The 21,186-nt window shown below is 34.5% G+C and overlaps 2 protein-coding genes across 3 annotated transcripts; both read right to left on the bottom strand.

The window, feature by feature from the left end:
* Positions 1 to 290: 290 nt before the first annotated feature.
* On the bottom strand, positions 291 to 5,196 carry LOC104240643 (GDSL esterase/lipase At1g71691-like). The gene is made up of 5 exons (XM_009795508.2): positions 4,860 to 5,196; positions 4,015 to 4,136; positions 2,444 to 2,683; positions 1,308 to 1,557; positions 291 to 570 (listed from the first exon to the last, which is right to left on the bottom strand). Exons 1-5 carry the CDS (start codon positions 5,119 to 5,121, stop codon positions 350 to 352), a joined length of 1,095 nt encoding a protein of 364 aa, XP_009793810.1. The 5' UTR covers positions 5,122 to 5,196; the 3' UTR covers positions 291 to 349.
* Positions 5,197 to 7,097: 1,901 nt separating this feature from the next.
* On the bottom strand, positions 7,098 to 18,933 carry LOC104240642 (suppressor of mec-8 and unc-52 protein homolog 1). 2 transcript variants are annotated; one of them, XM_009795506.2, is made up of 17 exons: positions 18,770 to 18,933; positions 17,722 to 17,932; positions 17,154 to 17,306; positions 16,789 to 16,837; positions 16,005 to 16,088; positions 15,135 to 15,238; positions 13,909 to 13,995; positions 13,746 to 13,799; positions 13,122 to 13,174; positions 12,816 to 12,861; positions 12,001 to 12,128; positions 11,655 to 11,781; positions 11,474 to 11,533; positions 11,241 to 11,348; positions 10,596 to 10,696; positions 9,181 to 9,232; positions 7,098 to 7,522 (listed from the first exon to the last, which is right to left on the bottom strand). In XM_009795506.2, the coding sequence occupies exons 1-17, from the start codon at positions 18,799 to 18,801 to the stop codon at positions 7,424 to 7,426; spliced, it is 1,548 nt and encodes a 515-aa protein (XP_009793808.1). In that variant the 5' UTR covers positions 18,802 to 18,933; the 3' UTR covers positions 7,098 to 7,423. The 2 variants fall into 2 exon arrangements, with proteins under 2 accessions (XP_009793808.1, XP_009793809.1); XM_009795507.2 differs by lacking the exon at positions 13,122 to 13,174 and having other exon boundaries at positions 12,816 to 12,911; positions 18,770 to 18,932.
* Between the last annotated feature and the right edge of the window lie 2,253 nt (positions 18,934 to 21,186).

The raw sequence follows: 21,186 nt of genomic DNA, 5'->3' as shown, positions 1-21,186 counted from the left end.
CACCACTCAAGTACTTGCAACAACCTTTTTTTTCCAATTCATAAGTAAATCTCTTCATCAGAAAAAGAATAATAAATATAATATTTAAATCATATTTTTTTTTTAATCTTTTGAGGCATTGTGGATCTTAAGAAATTTGCAGTAAAATTGTATATTCTAACGCATTCCTAATATATCAGCCACTGCTTCATGGTTCTCCACAAGATTATATTCTCTACTAAATATAGCAAAATACCCAAAAGAAAAAAATTAACTAGAAAAAAGAAAACTAAGTTCACTTCAAATAAATGAGAAGCTAAAGAAATTCAAGTTAATTTCTTCCATAATTTTCCATAGAAAAAAAAAAAACTCAAAAAGTGGCAAGTTGCTGAATATTGATGGGATAAACAACATCAGGACCACCATTGAAAGCCTTCCTTCCAAACAAGATGTTAACTGCCTCAGTTGGATGAAATGCATCCCAAAATATGAATTGTTCCCTATTTTGACATGGTGTTTGGAATGGTAGACATGTTATTTGCCCTCTATTTCTCCCTACTCCACAGCATCCATTATTTATTTCACTAAATCCTGTTACATCATTAACAATATTGAATACAGAATGTTAGCTTTTTCTTCCAAGGATTTAATACAAAATTCCAAGAAATCTTTATTTAGACAAAAAGGACTGTAGTAGGGGAGAGCATTAATAATAACAGTAATAGAAGGAAAGAAAAAGAAAAGAAAGGGAAAGCAAGAAAAAGGGGTGGATGGTTAAAGGGTAATTAGAAGGGGACCATTGGAGTAACGGTAAAAGTTGTTTCCGTGTGACTTATAGGTCACAGGTTGGAGCCATGGTAGCAGTCACTAATGTTTGCATTAAAATAGGCCGTGTACATCACTCCCCTTGGGGTGCGGCACTTCTCGAACCTTGCGTGAACGTGAAATGCCTTGTGTACTGGGTTGCGCTTTTCAGTTAAAGAGTAACTAAAAATGGATTTAACTTTTATACATTATCAGTTTAAAGAATTTTTATACTATTAATATATTTTAAATTTAACTTATTGTAAAGAACATGAACTTTTCAAATGTCTCTTTCTTTGTCCAAGAGAAATACAACAACAACAATAACAAAAACAAAACAAAAAAAAACTCAGTGTAATCTCATAAATGGGGTCTTATAAAGGTAGAGAGGATGATCTGATAGATCCTCAGCTCAAGGAACAATAGAGATAAGATAAAGCAGCCAAGTAGCAAATAATGGATCCGAGTAAAATAAAATATTGAATAAAATAAATAAGAACTTTTCTGGAATAAGATTAACTTACCATATTGTCTGTAATTGGTAAGGAGATCTTGGAACATATTCCTGATGTCAATGTAAACAAATTTGGAACCAGGAAGATTGGTATTAAAATTGTTAAGCATTGATCTAACATTGTTATGGAATGGAAGAACAAGTTGATTCACTTCCTCTGAACATTCACCATTTTGACTTTGTGCAAGAATACTTGGAATACACCCCATTAGTCCAACTCCACCAATCACAAATTTTCTAGCTCCAAGATTATATAATCTCTGCAATTTTCATAAATTGAATTAAGAAAGGGAAAAAAATAGAAGGAAAAACATGTTGATAAATTAAATGAAAAGTACTAGTTTAGAGTAAAGTCCTAGGAAAAAAATGGCTTAACTCAAATCTATGTTGTCTTATTTAAAGTGAAGGAAATCACCTCAAACTGATAGATGAAGATGGAATATTTTTTTAAAAAAGAAAAGAAAACATAGAATTTTCCACAAATGATGTCACTAAAGGATTTTTAACAGAAACAATCTAGCAGAAAAGGTTTATTTTAAGGTTTTCTCTTCCTGTATAAAACAAATACAGTGTTGAAAAAAAAGGAATTTGTTATTTATTCAATGTGGTACAAAATATCAAATAATAAACTACAACAACAAACCCAGTTTATTCCCATAAATGGGGTCTGGGGAGGATAGTGTGTACGTCATTTAAATAAATAAAATATTTCAAAAGAATTTAATTATTCTAATATTTATTGTGCTGAAAATGAGAGGAACCAGCTAGATCAATTGCTACATAAAAAATTGTTTCCCAATAAAAGAGGAAAAGGTAAATAGTTTTCCACTTGCCAGGCACCAAAGAAAAAAAGAAAATAAAAAGGAAAAAGAAAATATAATTTCTTTCTTTTCACCAAAAACCCTCTACTATAAAAGTATATACATTCAAACCTCTCTGTAACAACCTCGTTTGTTCCGAAATATTTTATTCGTTTCCAAGAATAACTCGGTTTTTATAGTGAATTTCTATTATATAAAGATGTTGTTATAGAGAGGTCTGACTGTATATTATATTAGAGAAAAATAGAAAATACACTAATTTGGAAAATTACAAAAGAGATAATAAAAAATTAAAAAAAAAATAAAAAAAAAAAAAGAGTCTTACCATAAGTTGTTGATTATACTGCTGAACCAAGAGACTGGCAAATTGTTGAGCATTATATTGATTCTTTGTATTATAATTAGGCATAAGGTAATTATTAAGATAGTCATTGCTTCCCATTCCAACAAAGAAAATAGATTTGGCTAATGCCTCTCCTACATCTGATACTCCAAGATTGCTTCTGATTTGGTTAACTGTGCTCTCAAAATTAGTGATTTGCTGATTGAATGGAATACGTCCAACCTGTATAACATTATTAATAAAAATGTCCAATTAATTACATGCAAGATTCTATTAAAAGACACTAATGTGACACTTTAAAATGTAAAAAGTAACAGCAATTGGATAGGTGGTATAGAGATGGCGGACGCAAGTTATTGGTACCGGATTCAACTAAACTCAGTACTTTTGGCGCAGAGCATAAATTTATGTGTAAAAATTCAATAATATTGCAGTATATAGCAATATAAACCTATAACTTTAAAAATACAATGGATTCAATGCTAAAAATTTGATAAGTTAAGCCCATAAAATTTAAATCCTAGATCTAAATGCTCTTCATTTACCTTTGTTATTTAGTTTGTTCATGGATTTATTGTTACGGCATTTAAATTGTCTTCCATTGGGTTCTATATGAATTTGATGCATCATTCAATTCATCAAATTCAATTCATCATTCAATTCATCAAATTAGACAAATGGGTTGCTATGATGGTAAGCAACCTCCACTTCCAACCAAGAGGTTGTGAGTTCGAGTCTCCCCAAGAGCAAGGTGGGAAGAGCCTCTCTACCTCAAGGTAGGGGTAAGGTCTACGTACACACTACCCTCCCCAGACCCCACTAAGTAGGATTATACTGGGTTGTTGTTGTTGTATTCAATTCATCAAATTCCTAAATTTTCTATACACTAACAGTACAAAAAAAAAACTACACTATCAGATCAGGAAAAAATAATTATAAGTAATTGTTCATAATAAGTAAAATTAGTAGCCTAAAAATAAGTTAAAAACCCCTACCATAGCAGGCTATATTTACATTGATAGTTCTTTGCACAAGGGGTCGTTTGGTAGGATGCATTAGATAAGCTAATACATGCATTAGCTTTGTGTATTAATAATACATTGTTTGGTAGACATTTTGATCGTATGCATTAGTTATGTAAGCATTAGTTATACATCCTATTTGGTATTATCCTATGCATAACTAATGCATAGAAAACAATGGTATTAGCAATGCAATGGGTTTTAATGCATGCATTAACTTAGTTAAAGACAAAATTGTCCTTCAAAATTTATGCTTGATTAAAATATGTTAGTTAGTAGATTAATGCAAGTTTTGGGGGAAGGGGGAGGGGTGAATTAGATACAACAACAACAACAACAACCCAGTATCTGTTTCCAAATAGACCCTCAGCATCCTTCCCTCCAAGAACTTCCCACCTTGCTCTTGGGGAGACTCGAACTCACAACCTCTCGGTTGGAAGTGGGGGTTGCTTACCATCAGAGCAACCCCTCTTGTCTGACGGGTGAATTAGATATTTCAAAAAATAAAAATAAATAAAAAAGAAAACTCACAAAGTTTCTGCCAGTAATATCAAGAATCCCAGCAGCAGCTGAGGCATAGTTTATTCCAAATCGCATTTGGTCTCCAGAAGCCTCAGTGTATGGTGGAATAAGGGGTAGTCCAAGCAATTGAGCTGCAAGTAATAATGAGTCAATAACTAAGGGCAAAATACGAAAATGACTGGTCGGGTGAAATTAATTGTATTCGCTAGCTAAAAAGTGTATAAAATATGTATATTAATTCACCCACTTTTCTAATTTTATCTATTTTTTTAGAAAATGAAATAAATGGTTGCTTTTATCCTTGTTTAAATATTTTACCTAGTTATGAGAAGTTTCTTGGCGGGAAAATTAGGGATCATTACACAAATAGTCGGTCACATTTATTATCTACATTTTCTAGCCTTATACAGACTATATATTGTTTATACACAAATATATACCTATAATACACAAATTATGCATATATTATACCTCAACGAGCTACTTTTAATTTAAGTGGATGGGTGGACAGATATTCGGGTTAATATAGAAAAAATTTTGAGAATAAGTCCACATATACTAGAGTCTAAAATATTGTTATACCTAAATCTGAGTTTGAAAGTATCACATTATATTTGGCTTGATTATTGTGTATGCTAATACTCTACTATCTTATTTAATCATTCTAACTAATGATACTTGCTCTTAATATTCTACCTAGAGGAGAAAAATAGAAAGTCTAGAGGTAACTTCAGCAGGAAAAATCGACAAGAATAAGGGATGCCATGAAATAAATTCCATGCACAAGGGGTTAGAAAATGAAGTATTTGGAGAAAAAAACAAATATAAATAAGTGGATAATTTGTGTATATTACCAATTACATCAACCATGGTGTAACCATTGGAGAAACGACCAGTAGGGCCACCATTAAAATCAATGCCATAAGGAAAATAATTAGCCTTTGCAAAAGAAGGCAAATTATTGTTGTTTCCATTGTCAATCAAAGAGTCACCAAATATAAACATGGCTGGTACCAAAGCATTCCTCGTTCCATCTTCTTCTTGACATATTGCATTATTAGCCAATACAACAAACAACAGAAAACCCAAAGAAAATAGCCTAAACTTACTAGCCATTTCCTCAATATAGATGGATTTTCTCTATTTACTTTGGTTAGTGTGTGTAAATAATAATAATGTAACTAGCTTGAAGTGAGAAGGAATGAAAAGGTGGCAAAGGGTTTAATATAAAGGAGGGAAATGCGGTGGTTAGAGAGGAGTAAATGAATTCACCTGTAAGTTGTTTTATGCAGTAAATGAGTAATAATTGATGAGTGAGTATATAGGAATTATATTATTCCCTCCGGTTCACAATAAGTGTCCAATTTGTTTTTAGCACGCCCATTAAGAAAATACTAAATTCTATACAAAAATACCTATTATGACTAAACTACCCCTAATTTAACATTTAATGTGAGGAGTAAGAAAACTTTTTAGGGGTATGTACACAGGGTTTATTTTGTAAAAACAAATTGAATTCTTTCTTGATTACATAACTGGACACTTATTTTGAACCAAAATGAAAAGGCAAATTGGACACTTATTGTGAACCAGAGAGAGTACTATATTTCAGGTTGGTTTATTGATTTGATGGTTTTTTCACCTCATTAGGAATTTAAATATTAGTCAGTCATTTTTTTTTTAATATTATTTGCTTAATTTTGCTAGTTCTTCATTGTTATTTGAGAAGTTACATATCAATGTATTTCTGGAAAAATTCTTGAGAAGATATATAAGTAGATTCATATATCAGTGGCTATTACTTAAAATTGACAAGTTATATGGAACAAATTCAATTACTCCCTCCGGTCCACATAAGTGACCAATTTACTTTTGACACGCCCATTAAAAAAATATAAATTTTATACCAAAACATCTAGTATGACTAAACTACTCTTAATTAAATATTTAATGTGAGAAGTAAGAAAACTTTTTAGGGATATGTACATAAGGGTAATTTTATAAAACAAATTAACTTTTTTCTTGATTATATAAATAGACACTTATTTTGGACAAAAATAAAAAGGCAAATTGATCACTTATTATGGACCGGAGGGAGTAAGAAATAAGGGCAAAACGGCTAATATGTAAAACAGGAAAAGAGTATATTTCAACCTAAGGAAAACATTTAAAACAAAGATAAAAGAGTCAGCGCCACACAAAAATTGAAAGGAAGTTATTAGTTGAGAAAATAAACAACGTCATGAGTAACTGCTATAGTAATCATGCATGGCTGCAGGTTGCAGCCATGGATGAGCTGTGATTTAACAAATGATTGGTCCGTTTGGGCGGAGCTCTGTGCCATTGATGCCGTGTTTACATTTGATGCTACCTCTCTTAACAATGCTGAGCTGCTGCATTCCTTCATTAATACTTAGCTCCATTTGCAGCTGGTAATAGTAGTATCAAGTTTCTCAGCAGAAAACACGGTTCCCAAGAGAAAAAAGGGGGAGGTTTATGACTCTCAGAACTAAATGCAAAATCATTTTTTCTTTCACGATGTGCTTTGGCGTAACTGGTAAAACTGTTGTCATGTCACCAGGAAGTCACGGATTCGATCCGTGGAAACAGCCTCTTGCAGAAATGCAGGGTAAGACTCTATACAATAGACCTTTATGGTCCAGCTCTTCCCCGGACCCCGTGCATAGCGGGAGCTTAGTTCACCCGGCTGCCCTTTTTATTTTTTATGATGTGCATGCAGAAATGCTTATTTTTGTGTGTTGGGGACAGTTGGGACGGTTGCTTCGTATTTACTACTACTGGCCTTTATGTTTGACTTGAATCTTCTGTTATTACCTTCGTGCTAACTACGTGAAGTGCAAGTATACTTAATTTCATGTCAATTACCGTTAGGTTGTATAACACAAACTTGAATATTTGTATTTTCCAATTTCTCTGTATAGACAATACAGGTCTTTTTGAAGAGCTCCATATAGTTTTGGAGTGTAACGTACGTGGTTTCTCTCCTCTTATAGAGAGATGTCGCACTTATTCTTACCCCAAATAATTAGTTTTAGAGGCATTTTATTTGTCTCCTACACAATGGAGATTCATTGAAGAAAGATCCTAAAAACAATTAGCACCCAAAAATGGGATCCTAGCTCAAACCAAGTGCATTGGACCGATAATGGTCAGTTTTTAAACAAATTTGATCAAGAAAAACAGGCTCCACATATGGTGAAGACATTTGCACAAGGCATCTAACTGAATTGACTAAAGTTCTAAAAAAAAATCAGAGATAAATATACATATACAAAAAGTTGGCTATCACCAGATCACACTAATCAACCCCAACTTTACCCCAAAGTCAGCACCAATAAACAATCTTACAGGTATCTCTATTCCAATTTTACACCGAAACTACATGGCAAAGAATGTGTCAAGGCTTCCATAACTTCATGGTGCAGTCTTCTCCATAGGTGGCGACAAGGTTTATATGGGGATGGTGAGTGATACCAATTACTTCCTTTTCATGTACCTGCCATAAAGCAGAAAAGTATAACTTTCAGCGACTAGCTTTTTATCCTGATCCTAAAGCCAAGAACATTAAAAACCCACCTAGACACTTAATGCACCCCTGACAAAGAATGACTACCATATCACTTGATTAAAAAAAACATATTCGACAACCATACCTGACAATATGCAATATAGTACGGGGAAACTTACATAAATGTCTCAAATAAGTCCTAACTTACCAACCTCTAGCCATTAATCATAGACTTATCAAAACTAGCCAAGCACATATAAAAATTGAAAACTCAAATAAATAAAGATTCTATCTCTCCAACAGTAACACGCAAAGATCTCCTTCCATATTTTTAAACGTGATCAGCAACATTAGACACAAAGGAAATTTCATGGATGAGGTAACAAACAAGGTGATGAAATACAAAAAAAAATAAAAAAATAAAAAGATAACATATATATGATTGAAATTCATTGAAAATATATAGATGAGTCAATATACAAAATTTGAGGAAGATTGGAAGTGATTTGGTACACATGGATCACGCATGTATCACGCATGTATCTCACACATAGGTACACATGGATACACATTTGATACAAATATGATAAATATGTGATACACAAATGATACAGAATGTGATACACATCATCTCTTTCTATATTTATCTTCTACTTCAAATTTTCAATTCAAACCACCTCAAAACTCTACCAAATCATCCCAAAACTGAGATTTAAACCCCTTAAGATGTATCCAATCTATTCCAACAACACTCACTCGAAAGAAAGCAAGAATTTGATATTTTTTTGGCTACAAATAACTAATTGGCTAATATTGGTAGTATTTTATGAATTGGCTAATATTTGTACTAACTTATTTATGGGCTGACATAACTAGTAATTTCCGCTATAGGTATATGTGTACATACATGTGCATGTGAATGCAGGAGGCAGATATGTTTACTGTTGCTAGGGAAAGGGGGAAGGGGCTTAATGGTAAAAAAGTTTATTTAGGAAGGATTAAGAGGCAACAAAAGAAAATAGTCTATGCACCATTATCACTGCATAAATGTTGATTAAAACAAATATGATTTGGTAAAAAGAAAATGAGATAGTGCAATAGAGACTGAGGATGAATTTACAGAGAAATAACCACGGAATCAGTTAACTAACCTTTCTATCATTTTCTTATTTCGCTAGCAGGTTGGTTGGAGAGGTATAGTGAGAAGTAATATAAGACGTGTTAAACCAAAACATCCATGGTATCCATTATTTTACATGTAAATATTAGGTAAGAAACTGAAAACCACACAACACATCAGCAAGTTATCATTTCCCCCCTTCTCTTGGCATGAATGAAGGTATTAGGAGGATGAGCCAAGGAGAAAAAACAATATCTTCTTGGCACTGTAATTATCTTTTGACAAACGAAAAAACATTTAATTTAGCCTCGGCAGCATCCGTGTATGTGAACACGTGCATCTCATGTACATACGTACACATCCCAGTGATGATTAAGTGAGCAAGCAAGTGAGATAAAGAAATCAAGAAAAGAGAGATTTATAACACTATGAAGCTCAAAGTTTTAACTCTACAAGTATGACTTGTACTGTGACAATAAGGAAAAAACATTTGGTAGACAAACTTAATGTCGGAATTAAAGCGTACCTTCATCAGATGTTCCAGTTTGTTTGACTGATAACTAAAGCAGTACAAGTTTCTGTTGGAATAGACAAACCACATCATCAGCATAAATGGGATAAATCCTTCCCCACTGAATATCAATATCAACAACGTAATAAAGTTCACACAACTGACACATTTTGAGTGCAGGGGAAAAAAAGGATATTTTGGACTGAAGTATGGTTAGGGGATGTGAGCTTAAGTAACAGATTTCCAAACCTGTACAATTGCCCTGTGAATAAAGATGGTTTTGTTGCTGAGTTCTATTCTACTAATGGTTGACAATTAAATCCTAGAAGAGGCTTTAATGACTGGGAGTTGGAAGAAGTGGGGTAATTACTCCAATTACTAGGCACAACAGTGGTGGAGGAAGACAAGGAGGATCTTATGGTTTGGACAGCAAGCAATGATCTGCGATATACTGTCAAAAGCTGTTATCATCTTCTCCAGGAACAAAATGATCAATATGAATCAAATTGGCCATGGAAAATGTTATGGAGAACCAAAGCACCTATTAAAGTGGCTTGTTTTGGGTGGGTTGCTATCAGAGAAGCCAATTTAACTCAAGATAATTTACAAAAAAGGGGATTCTGCCTAAGTAACAGATGATACTTATGTGAAGAAGGGTTGGAAACTGTTAATCATCTATTTATCCATTGTAAAATTGCTAAACAGTGCTGGGAGCTTTTTTTGAATCTGTGTGGTGTTTCGTGGACTATGCCTCCAGACATAAGATCTTTACTGGTCAGCTAGCAAGGGCAGAAGGTATCAAGGAATCAGAAGCAACTATGGTGGACCATCCCTCTATGCATTTTCTGGACCATCTGGGAAGAAAGGAACAATGTTTGCTTTGAGGACAAGAGGAATTACATTGCTAGAATAAAAAATACTTGTCTTCAAAATTTATTTTTTTCGTGTAAGAAATTGTTTAGTTGAAAGTCTAGATCAATATATGGAGTTTTTGGATATGTTAAGCAACTTGTAACTGATAGTATGCTATTATAGGTGTTGTCTGATCCTGGTGTAATCTTATGTACCATGTTGGTACTTTTATCAATAAAACCTTTACCTTATAAAAAAAAAAAGATATTTCCACTGTAATACTGTACTATAAGCAATGGCGGTTCAAAAGTAGATACAAGAGAGCAGTAGTAGTTTCAGAATAACACGATCATTTATGAATAATATTGTAATTAAGTTCAATCGTAGACAAATCTATAGCAGCTAGTCCTTGAAGTTTCATATGTAGGAGAAGAGAAATCTTCAAGGATGAAATAAAATCAAAGTTCACCAAGTAACAACAAAGTCACACTCTCCTGCTCTCTTTTTCCGTAGCAATAAGAAATAATGGCATCAATCTCAAAACTCCATAAAGCAAGGGACTTAAATATCAACTATACCTGTCTTCACCTACACAGTAAATCCATTCTCCTTTTGGTGATAGACAAGCAGCCAAAAAGTCTCCACCTTCTCTTTTACCAGATGAGAAACTTTTAACGACCTACATGACAATTGCATAGCATAAGTTCACTTATTATTTGAATTCTTCTATTAAACTCCACTTCAGTCCATTGTCCTTATGTTTTCTTTTAGAAAACGAATTTGACATTTCGATTAGTATAAAAAAGTCTGTCACAGCTTGAAGTTTTTCCATTTCCCAATTTGTTCGCTCTTCTTTCCCTGACTATACAACAATAACAAAACTCAGTATAATCCCACAAGTGGGATCAGAGAGGGTAATGTGTATGCAGACGTTACCTCTTTCCCCGACTATAAAAGGGCATCCCGGTGCACTAAGCTCCCGCTATGCGCGGGGTCCGGTGAAGGACCGGACCGCGAGGGTCTATTGTACGCAGCCTTACCCTACATTTCTGTAAGAGGCTGTTTCCACGGCTCGAACCCGTGACCTCTTGGTCACATGGCAGCAACTTTACCAGTTATGGCTACGCCAAGGCTCCCTTTCCCCGACTATGCGAAGGGAAAATCTCCAAAACAAAAAACTAAAGAATGGGAAAGAAAAATGATCCACAAACAACAATGCTAACCTGTCCTTGAAGTGTCATCAAATAAATAGATGACGTCTTATTGCACACTATAATGTGATCTGTGTTCTTAGGGAAAAGATGGACAGAATTCACAGATGCATCACCACCCTGTAGGAGAAAAAGATAGCAGCAAACGAGTTCAAAAAACAAAATCTCGTAAAACAAAGTATCCTGAGAAAAACAAACACATAATAAATAATATAGTAGTAATATGCCCCAGGCAAATCGAATACCCTTAAAGGAGGTGGTGGTCTAAATGTCTGCAGACACTCTGTAGTTTTGGCATCCCAGACCTGTTTTGAGGCAACTACAAATTATGCACACAGAATAGAGTAGATAACCCCAATTAAATAGAATTGGAAAAAAAATATGGCACGCTTCTCTCAGTCATCCCTTGAAAAACAGTAATCTTACCTTCACTGAGCCGTCACTAGATGCGGTGATGACTCGAGATCCATCATTGTTAAAGATGGCATCATTCACATAAGATGAATGCCCGCGGAATTCCTTTAACAATTTACCTGACTTCAGACCATGAATTCTACAACAGATGAAACAGAGATATCAGGCATGCTTCTCCCAACTAAGACCAACAGCAGACCATTTATGGCTATGCAGACGTTTTATTTTTCAGTTTATTTCCCTTTTCCCAAGAGAGAGAAGGTGATGACTGCATCTGAGGATATCATTTAGCCAAAACCACTGTGTCTTAACATCTAGTGAGACATGCCATCACAGCAAATGGTCAAAGATTAAAAACCTTGCTGTGCTGTCAAAGGATGTGCTTAAGATCTGACTTCCATCTCGAGAGAAGACAAGACTGGTGACACCCTGTGAATGTGCACGTTCAAGACGGCGCAAGCACTGACCAGTCCTTATACGCCAAACCTATCACACATAGTAAACATAAGAACTAGCAAGCCAAAACCAGATCTAACACGTTGACATAGGAAAACAAAAAGAGAAAAAAAAACAGAAGACAACAAAGAGTAACAAACTGTACAGAGAAGTAGCTGCACAGCAACAACTTGGACAACTTGGACGGTTAAAATAAAGTCATATGAAGAGGCATATGGAGGATGCGTCATAAATTAGACAACTTGGACTCTTGAGTTGATTCAGTAATTAAAGTTTCTGATCCAACAGGTAAGCTTAAGCAAAAACAGCCATTATGGGTTTTTTTTATCCTTCTCTCTTTTCATTGATTATGGAGTCCTTCTCCAGCTCCTACAAACGTTAAGGACTTTTGTCTTTTTTGTGATAAGTAAACTATAAGGATCTTTATGGAAATATTAAGGAGCTTTATAAAGCTGCTTTCGAATGATTATACATATGAAGCAACAGAATATATTTCTTCGTTTCAATGCTCCAGCATGTTATTATTTGGGGCGCCAGCATTAAACTGCATTTTACATAAAACTTATCTGAAGTGCAATTACAGCGTAACAATGTCAAACAAACAGCTCAAGACTTCCTCAAGTGTCTCAGTTCTCCCAGCGGTCAATGGGCAGGACGAAGATAATACGAATTAGAAAGGTTTTATTGAATAGAGCTGATCAGGAACTAAACCTTTACCTTTATTTTTCCATCTTGTGACCCAGATGCAAGCATCTCCGAGTCTCTGCTAAAATCAACACAAAGGACAGCATCATCATGCATCATAAAAGTTTCCTACATAAATATTCAGCAAGTCAGAAAATACAAAAGATTCACCACATGCATGAACATCCCAAGTCAAACAATAGCTAAAGACAAATTCAAATGCATCAAGATAACCAAGTCCTCTTTCAGAGATCATCCGCCTAACATGGGCAGGTTAATACAAAACAGCTGCTGATTAGACAAATGGAAGATGCAGGAACCCAGCAAGATAGACGATACAAATTCAAAAATACAAAGTGGCAATTCCAGGACGTCTCTTTCCACCAAACAGCCTGATGAGAAATTAATTATACACCCAATTAATTATACACCCAAATAATAAGAAATGTATCATGATTAAAAAAAATTCAAAAAAAGACAATGACAAAAGCACCAGTAGGAAAGCCGAACCATATGATTAGGTATTCTAAAAGTGAGATTCAAACCCCTTATACCCCCAACCCCCCAAACCAAAAAAGGGGGAGAAAAACATGGGAAAAGAGATAAGCCTATATTTATAGGTAACAAACAGCGTACATCCCTTTTTATAAAAACAACTAATATTCAGATTTGAACAACTTTGCGTATTGACATTTATGAAGGAACATATTGGAGAAGTAGATAAGTGATAAGACTTGCTTAAGGCAATTCACAAGACAACTAGCTGCATACAACTGAGATATACTATATCTTCACAACTGCACTTGCCAGATGGAGTAAAGGTTCCAGCAACAACATAAGCACCAATAATAACATACAGAGATGAAACAACCATGGAATTATGCTAGGATTCAAAGAAAGTAGAAACTAAAGCCCAAAAAATTAAGATGAAACTCGTTAAGAAATAGTAAATGTATAACTCACATCAGCCTGATATTGAAGATCCTTCTTCAGTTTTCCACTTATGTGGTCCCATACCTGGTGAATCAAATAAGAATAAATTTGAATCAACACTATACCATCAGTTAAAATAAAAGAAATGAAAAAGGTAAAAGTGAGCATTCGGAGAGACTTAGGTTTAGTATACCTCAATAAATCCATCAACTGAGCATGAGACAAGGAATTGTCCATCAGGTGAGAACCTAGAACATTCTGGATGACTCTTCTTCCCAAACTGTAGGACAAAATCCACTAGAGAAATAAAATTATCATCTTTAAATTTCTTATTCACACCCGCTTATTACTCCCGAAAAGGAAAAAAGGAGAGAAAGCTTGAAAGGAAAAACGAAACAGCTCCAGAAAGATTTTCTAAAAAATATATGGACTGTGCTATAGTACAACGAGTGTACAAGGACTAAGAAATAACACCTACGAATTTAAAGCTCAGCATATATCAGGTGAGATTAATCATTTCCTAGTTCATGCACATTATAAATGTTGCGTGCATCCAAGAGGAAGAACTTGAGTAATAAAGATATCATCATGGTGTCTATGTAATGAGCTCAAGAAGCCCAACATGGTGTCTATATGCAACAGCCACGTAGCACCAAAAAAGTAGTAAAGATATGCATCTGTCCTTAATGCTAATAACAGGCTCCAATTTGCTCTCAAAAATTCTAGTGTAATAGTCCACCAAATCACTAAAGGGGTGGTGTTCCAAGTTTTCTTATTTATTTGTGTACTTCTTCTGTCAAATTTAAACAGATAACGGTGAAAAAGAAAAGAAGGCAAACATAGATACCCGTGTTATCAGAACATTGAGGATTTCTAACTGTTTCCCATTATCATACTTTTGTGACTTCCTGAGATGTCATTTAATTCTTTGCATTTTGAGGAGAACTTGTTTGGACTTTGGACACAATATTTTTTTTTATATTAGGAAGAAAAGCATAGAACATAGTTTCACAAAAACAACAATGGTTATCCAAAGGACAATACACACATAAGAAATAAACTTGAAAAGAAACAAACAGAGAGAGATTAGGGAAAAAGCTCGACACACATATCTAAGTGAGAAGCCTGGTACCAGAGGACACCATTAAAAAGAAAAACAGAGAGATACACAGGCATGAAGGTGATTAACCAGCTGAGAGCAGTTTCACATGAGAATGAAAAGCAAAAAATAAAAAAATTGAATAAATCTAGGTCCCCATGTTTTTGATTTCACAGGGACTTCTAGAGCAATTTCCAAGCATTGACAGTTTGATGTTTCAACAACGAAAGCTCTTTGATGAAGTTATAACCACCCTAACATGCAACACACAGTTTCCATCTAACAGCAAACAAATATGAGTTTAACGTAATACAACAAACCTTAATAGTGTGGCCGAGTGTTGTTGGATACATATCCTCTTCATCTTGTTTCATAGCAGCTGTACCTCGGAATAGATCAAATTGTGTTCCAGGTGGAAGTAAACCTGAAAAGAGCCAGAAGAAAATAACATACATGGTATAAAAGTCATTATAGGGTTATGTTAGCAAAAACCTAATTCACCTATTATGCAAAGTCACACCACTGGAAGCATTAGAAGTTTTATTAGACACTTGACACAAGATATGGGGAATTTCATCCTTCTTTAACAAATTTAAGCTTTATCTAAAATAGGCATGTTCACGATTGACTGATGCAATATGTAAATTCTATCAAGACATGCATCTGGACTTGGAGAACAAAAAATTGTTATTAATTGCGGGTAGAAGATGCCTTTCTTATGAATGAACCTTATAGCCTTAGAAGATCCAATATGATCATCTTGCAATAACTGTAGGTAGAAGATGTACTCTCTTATTTCACAAATATCAAAATATTAAGAGTAAATACTAAACTAAGAATTTGAAGCAGTTAACAAACTAGCAGTAAACCTGAGTTCCTGAGAACCAACAACCACCTCTCCCTGCCCCCCCCCCCCAAGAGAAATTGGAAGGCAGAGAAGGAGCATAAACTCATTGAGCCCAAAAGTCATCTCTCCACAGGATGATCATTTTTTGGTGCGTGAAATACTAGCCAAACTTAACAACTCTATGAACAATTACCATTTTATTTTATAAGGAAAATAAAAGGCAATTATCAATTTTGATGTCCTCAAAAATTACCAACGTTAGTTTACTCTTCAATAAAGTGAAAATTCTCAGAAGTTACTAACACGTCAATCAAAAATCTAAAGATGAGATTGTATATCTCACCTTGATGCTGCTGCCACTTCAAGGCTTGACCAATCAAAGCCGTTAAACGCGATGGTGGAACAACAGAAACCTCAGCTGAAAGTGCTGCAATGCAACCAAAGAAGATATGTTATAATCTTAAGTGTATAAATACCAAATTATGAATTAAGTATATATAATTGACATTACAGCATTCCAACCATTTCAACCCTGAAATATCATCAACTGCTCAGCCCTATTTAGTCGTGTTGAATTAACGTAATTGTACTTCTTAACCAATTATAAAGACGCGGAGGACCAGTATAATGGCATTGCTATGCAGATACACAGATCTCAGAATATAACATATTAAAAGAACACATAGATTAGACTATAGACGGATCATAGGAGGAATTGCAATAAGAAGATGTTAATCTGGTGGGATAAAGTAATAGGAGAGATAGTAAGATGGGCCTTTTTACGTAGTGGGCCTTAGGAAAAGTACATTTCCCTTTACTTGGCAGGAACCTTACAGAAACTACTTTCAGGATTATACTTCAAATCACGTCTCAGGTAATCTTTCAATCCCTATTTGAAGAGTTTAACATGTTAATGGCCTTTGGATTCTTCATGGCACCGTGCATCTATCAAGACAGATTGCTAAATTTGGTTTACGCCGAGTACTTAAATGAAACTGCTGTTCTCATAAAACTTGCTCCAGTGCTACATGTAAACCAGCATAGAACACATTGCAAATTCCTTCATTATAGATTTTTTTTCAAACTAAATGTTTTATCAATCTAAGCAAAGTGCAATTTTTGGAAACCTTGGGCAATTTGGGCACGTCTTTTCTCCTTGGTTGAATCATTATAAGCCTGCACATATAACATTTGCAGGCAAGGTCAAAAGCAACATCCAGTCAAACCTCAAGTCAAGGGTATCAAGATAACTTCAAGCAGTTAAGAATGCAGCAGACAACCAAGAGAAGAAAGCCAATTCTTTCGCACCAACAGAGATCTAACAGGAGGTTGAACACAAGTAGAATCAAAGTAAAACACATATACTTGTCCAGTTGACATAACATACACGTGAATAAAACAAACAACAGCACTGAGGATGTTCAAATCTCAACTAGCGCAAAAAAAAGGGACACACATAGCTTAATCATTTATTTTAAAGAATGAATCTAACCTCATGTGGATCAAAGTAAGTCCGAACTAGTAGATGTTCGAGCCGCAAATATCTTTCTGGTTGCTCCTGTTTCATGACACCCATCACATTGGTTTGCCTTAAAATAGCCCGTGCAGTATCCATCTCTCGAAGTTCAATCATCTCCAAAACAATCTATCAGGCAACGGAAAGAGTCAGGAGCAAAAAAGATTGCATTGAACAAAGACAGTAAAAAGGTGATCAAATACTTCAGAGAAAACCAAGAAAACAAAGCAATATTTGCACTTAATATTTTTCTGCCAAGCTGAAGTTCATCTGAATAAAGAGCAGCGATATGGAACTACAGCAATCAAGAGAAACAAGAAACCAGACAAGAAAAATGCATGTTTTTTGCTTAAACAAGAAAAGAGTACAATATTAAACCGAAAATCTATTCACTCTCACATCAAACATTTATACAACTCTCAAGCAATTTTTATTCCACACACACACAACAAAACAAAAACAAAAACAAACAAAAAAACAAGAGGATAATAAGCATAAAACACACAATTTAAAATGCTTCTTTGAAAGAATGATACGTGCAGACCTGCTCATATAAGTCCTCCAGTATCTTTCTCGGAAGCTTTAATTGTGCAACTTGAGGTAGTACTGCATCCCATCTCCCACTATTAATATCGGCTATGAAGGTTTCAAGGCTGTCCACAGTATTAAGAGAAACCTGGCACTCATTTTGCAATGTCTTGAAAGTTTGATGCAGAGAATTCTCCTTGCAGAATTGAAGAACTATCTTAATGACACTGCAAGAAAGAAAGATAACATTATCTCTCACATACAACAATAAGGATAAGATACTCTTATGCTGTTTCAAATTGATATGTCTGCAAAGGTAATATCTTAAATGAGAACAATGCAAAACGGTCTTCTTGGGAAAGCAAAATGGTCCTAACAGCAAATGGCTCAACTTACTTATCAAAAAAAAAAAGGGCGCAACTAGTTAGAACTGCTACTTATACATGCAACACTTCAAGAGCAACATTTATCCAGTAATGTGCGCAAAAAAAAGGGTTGGGTAAACGCAACGGCCGCTGCAAGAATCTTCTTGTTACACAAGGTGCTACATAACAAAACTTTTGCTTATCCTGACTAACATTAAGGTAAAAGCACATCACAAATGCTGCAAGAAGTCTTCTTTATTATACGCGGTGCCTTGCTTAACCTCACCAAAAGCAAAGCAAAAATTGGAGCTTTAATAGTAGCACCCTCTATATTACTTTGCCTAAGATATATCCTAATCAGTATCTCTATCTCACAAACATTATAAATCAATCAACTACACCCCAACCACATGGGCTGACTATATGAATCCTCTGTATCCATTCAGCTCATCTTTTCTGAGAAGATTAAAGTACAGGAAACTACTATTAAAGCTGCAATTTTTATTTTTGGTCAGATTAAGCAAATTTCTTTAGTCATGGGGCACCATGTGTAACAAATAAGACTTCTGTATCACATTACTCTCTTATATCAATAAAAATACCCATTAAGCTCTATTAGGGCTCATTTCAAATTCTAAAATTCATGCATAATATTTATGATGCAAACATATATAAACAAACAGAGAATTAGAAACTTACTCTCGAGCTTCGATTTCGAGGGTAGAAGACATGGTGATGGGTGAGATCCCTAGTTAAGCCCTGCTTTGGGTGTAAAATCACGAACAAATACAAATACTACATACACAGAAAGATGTAAGGGTTTTGCCGATGAACTGAAAATCGCAGGAACCATTGGTCAGTTCTCAACAATTCTCATTTGTGGGCCTAGTAGATGGGCCGAAATGTTCCTTCACCTGTTGGATTGGAGACTAGTAAACGTAAAAATTAGCCCGGATGGCCAGTTTTTGAATTGTAGAAATATGACACTTTTTTGGGGTGATTTTTAAGTTTTGACCCTCATTTGCCACTTGAGCAGGAGTTCAAGGTTAAAAGTTATAATTATTGTTCATAGGACAAGCGAGGGGCAACACTTGTTATATTTGAAGTTCTGCCAATGGGACAAGCGAGGACAAAAATTCAATATCATCTACTTTTGAGGGTTATTTGTGCATTTCATCGCTTGTTAATATTCAGCCCCTATTTGAAATTTAATAAAAAATAAAATACTTTTAAAGATGAAATTAACATTTGAATAAAATATCCTCTCTAAAATACGAAACTCCAGCAAAATGCTGGAATTCGAAGCTTTTGACAAATGGAACTTCATCACAATATCTTGGAGTTCGAAAAATTCCTAAAGTTCAAATGTCCATTTCAAACTCCCCAACTTTCAAACTCCAAGCAAATTTCTGGAAGTTTTTCGTATTTTATCTAGGGGCATTGTTTGTTCAAAATTTATTTTTGCATCAAAAAGCGGCTAAATATTAAATAAATTTAAAATAACAATATCAATTAGATTTCCGAAAAAAGTGGCTATTTCCCATTTTTTTTCTGTAAAAATAGCACGGATTAGCCATTTTTTGGACGGATCATTCAAAAATAGCCAACGTTTGTAAAGTCATTGAAAAATAGCCATTATTTTGCTACAACAGGGACCGATCCAGCATAATATACTGGAGATCGGTGCACATGTGTATGAACTTCCAACATATTATGCTGGAACACCAACTCGCGGAAAGTTCCAGCATAATATACTGGAGATTGGAGCACTTGTGTATGAACTTCCAGCATATTATGCTAGACCGATATATTATATTGGAACTCCAGTATATTATGCTGGAGTTTTAGTATACTTATGTTGGAACTCCATTATAATATGTTGGAATTCTAGTATACTTATGCTGGAACTCCAATATATTATGATGGAGTATTTTCCGGATTTTGAACAGTGTTTTCGTTCAGATTTATCTTTACATAAAAAGTGGCTAAATTTCGATTACTTTTGAAATTGTGACTATTTTTGAATGACCACTTGTAAATCTGGCTATTTTTTAATTTCTCCCATTTTTTCGGGTGGGGGAAGATTAAAAGTCGGGAGGCCTTTTATTTCGAAATAAAGACAAGAAAATACAGTCTAAAACCCCTCTGTCTCTCTTGCTAGTTGCTTAGTATGTATAACAGAAGAGGAGGATAGGAATATAAATGCAATGAATTTTTTCTAGCCATATATATAAATTATACATTAATTATACACATATAATACATAAATTATGTATATATTATACTTTAATCGGCTATTTTTAGTTTAAGCGGTTAAGTGATCGACTATTTGGGTTAATCCTTCCTTCCTTACTTTTGCATTGGATCACTTTCATTAATCCGAAGAAGACATATGAAGTACTTTAATCTTTACACCTATATATTCCCATAGAGAGCTAGTAGACATTTTTAAGTTTTCAAAGCTTCTTCTTTTTCTTTTTCTTTTTCTTTTTCTGTTTTTTTGGAAAATTTTAATACGCTGTTTAATGCAAAACCTTGTAAAGTTAACCAATGTTCTGAGATATATTTGTATCATATTAACCAATGTTCTGAGATATATTTGTATCATAAGTAGTTGTCGTGCAAGAAGACTAAGCCATGATGTCTCGGTCAAAAAAATCGGCCTACGATCCTAGGGGTGGGCATCGGTCGGTTCGGTTCGGTTACGAATATTATCGGTTTAGCATATCGGTTATCGGTTTACAAATTTGATAAACCGATAACCGAATCGATAAGATATCAGGGTATCGGGTATCGGTTAATCGGTTATCAATCATTATCGGTTTGGTTATCGGTTTACCCGATAAGATAACTCAATCAAGAGTTAAGCAAAAAAGAAAAGACAATTCACCGGAGTTAAGTAAAAAAGAGAAGAATTCACATATACATACTAAAGACTTACGCTAGGAGTAACTAGTAAGGTCTATGAAGAATGAAGATGAAACAACTGAAGAGTGGGGTTGAGAAAGAATAGGAGTGAATGAACTGAAGCCCTAGCATTTGTATATACTTAAGGATAAAGTCGTAATTTTATTAATTCTTATTGGGTTATCGGTTAACCCATTAACAAAATTGGC

The sequence above is a fragment of the Nicotiana sylvestris genome, chromosome 6 (genome assembly GCF_000393655.2).
Source record: "Nicotiana sylvestris chromosome 6, ASM39365v2, whole genome shotgun sequence".
Taxonomy (NCBI): Eukaryota; Viridiplantae; Streptophyta; class Magnoliopsida; order Solanales; family Solanaceae; genus Nicotiana; species Nicotiana sylvestris.
The sequence above is the reverse complement of the archived record's forward strand: the minus strand, read 5'-3'. Positions and strand labels throughout refer to the sequence as shown.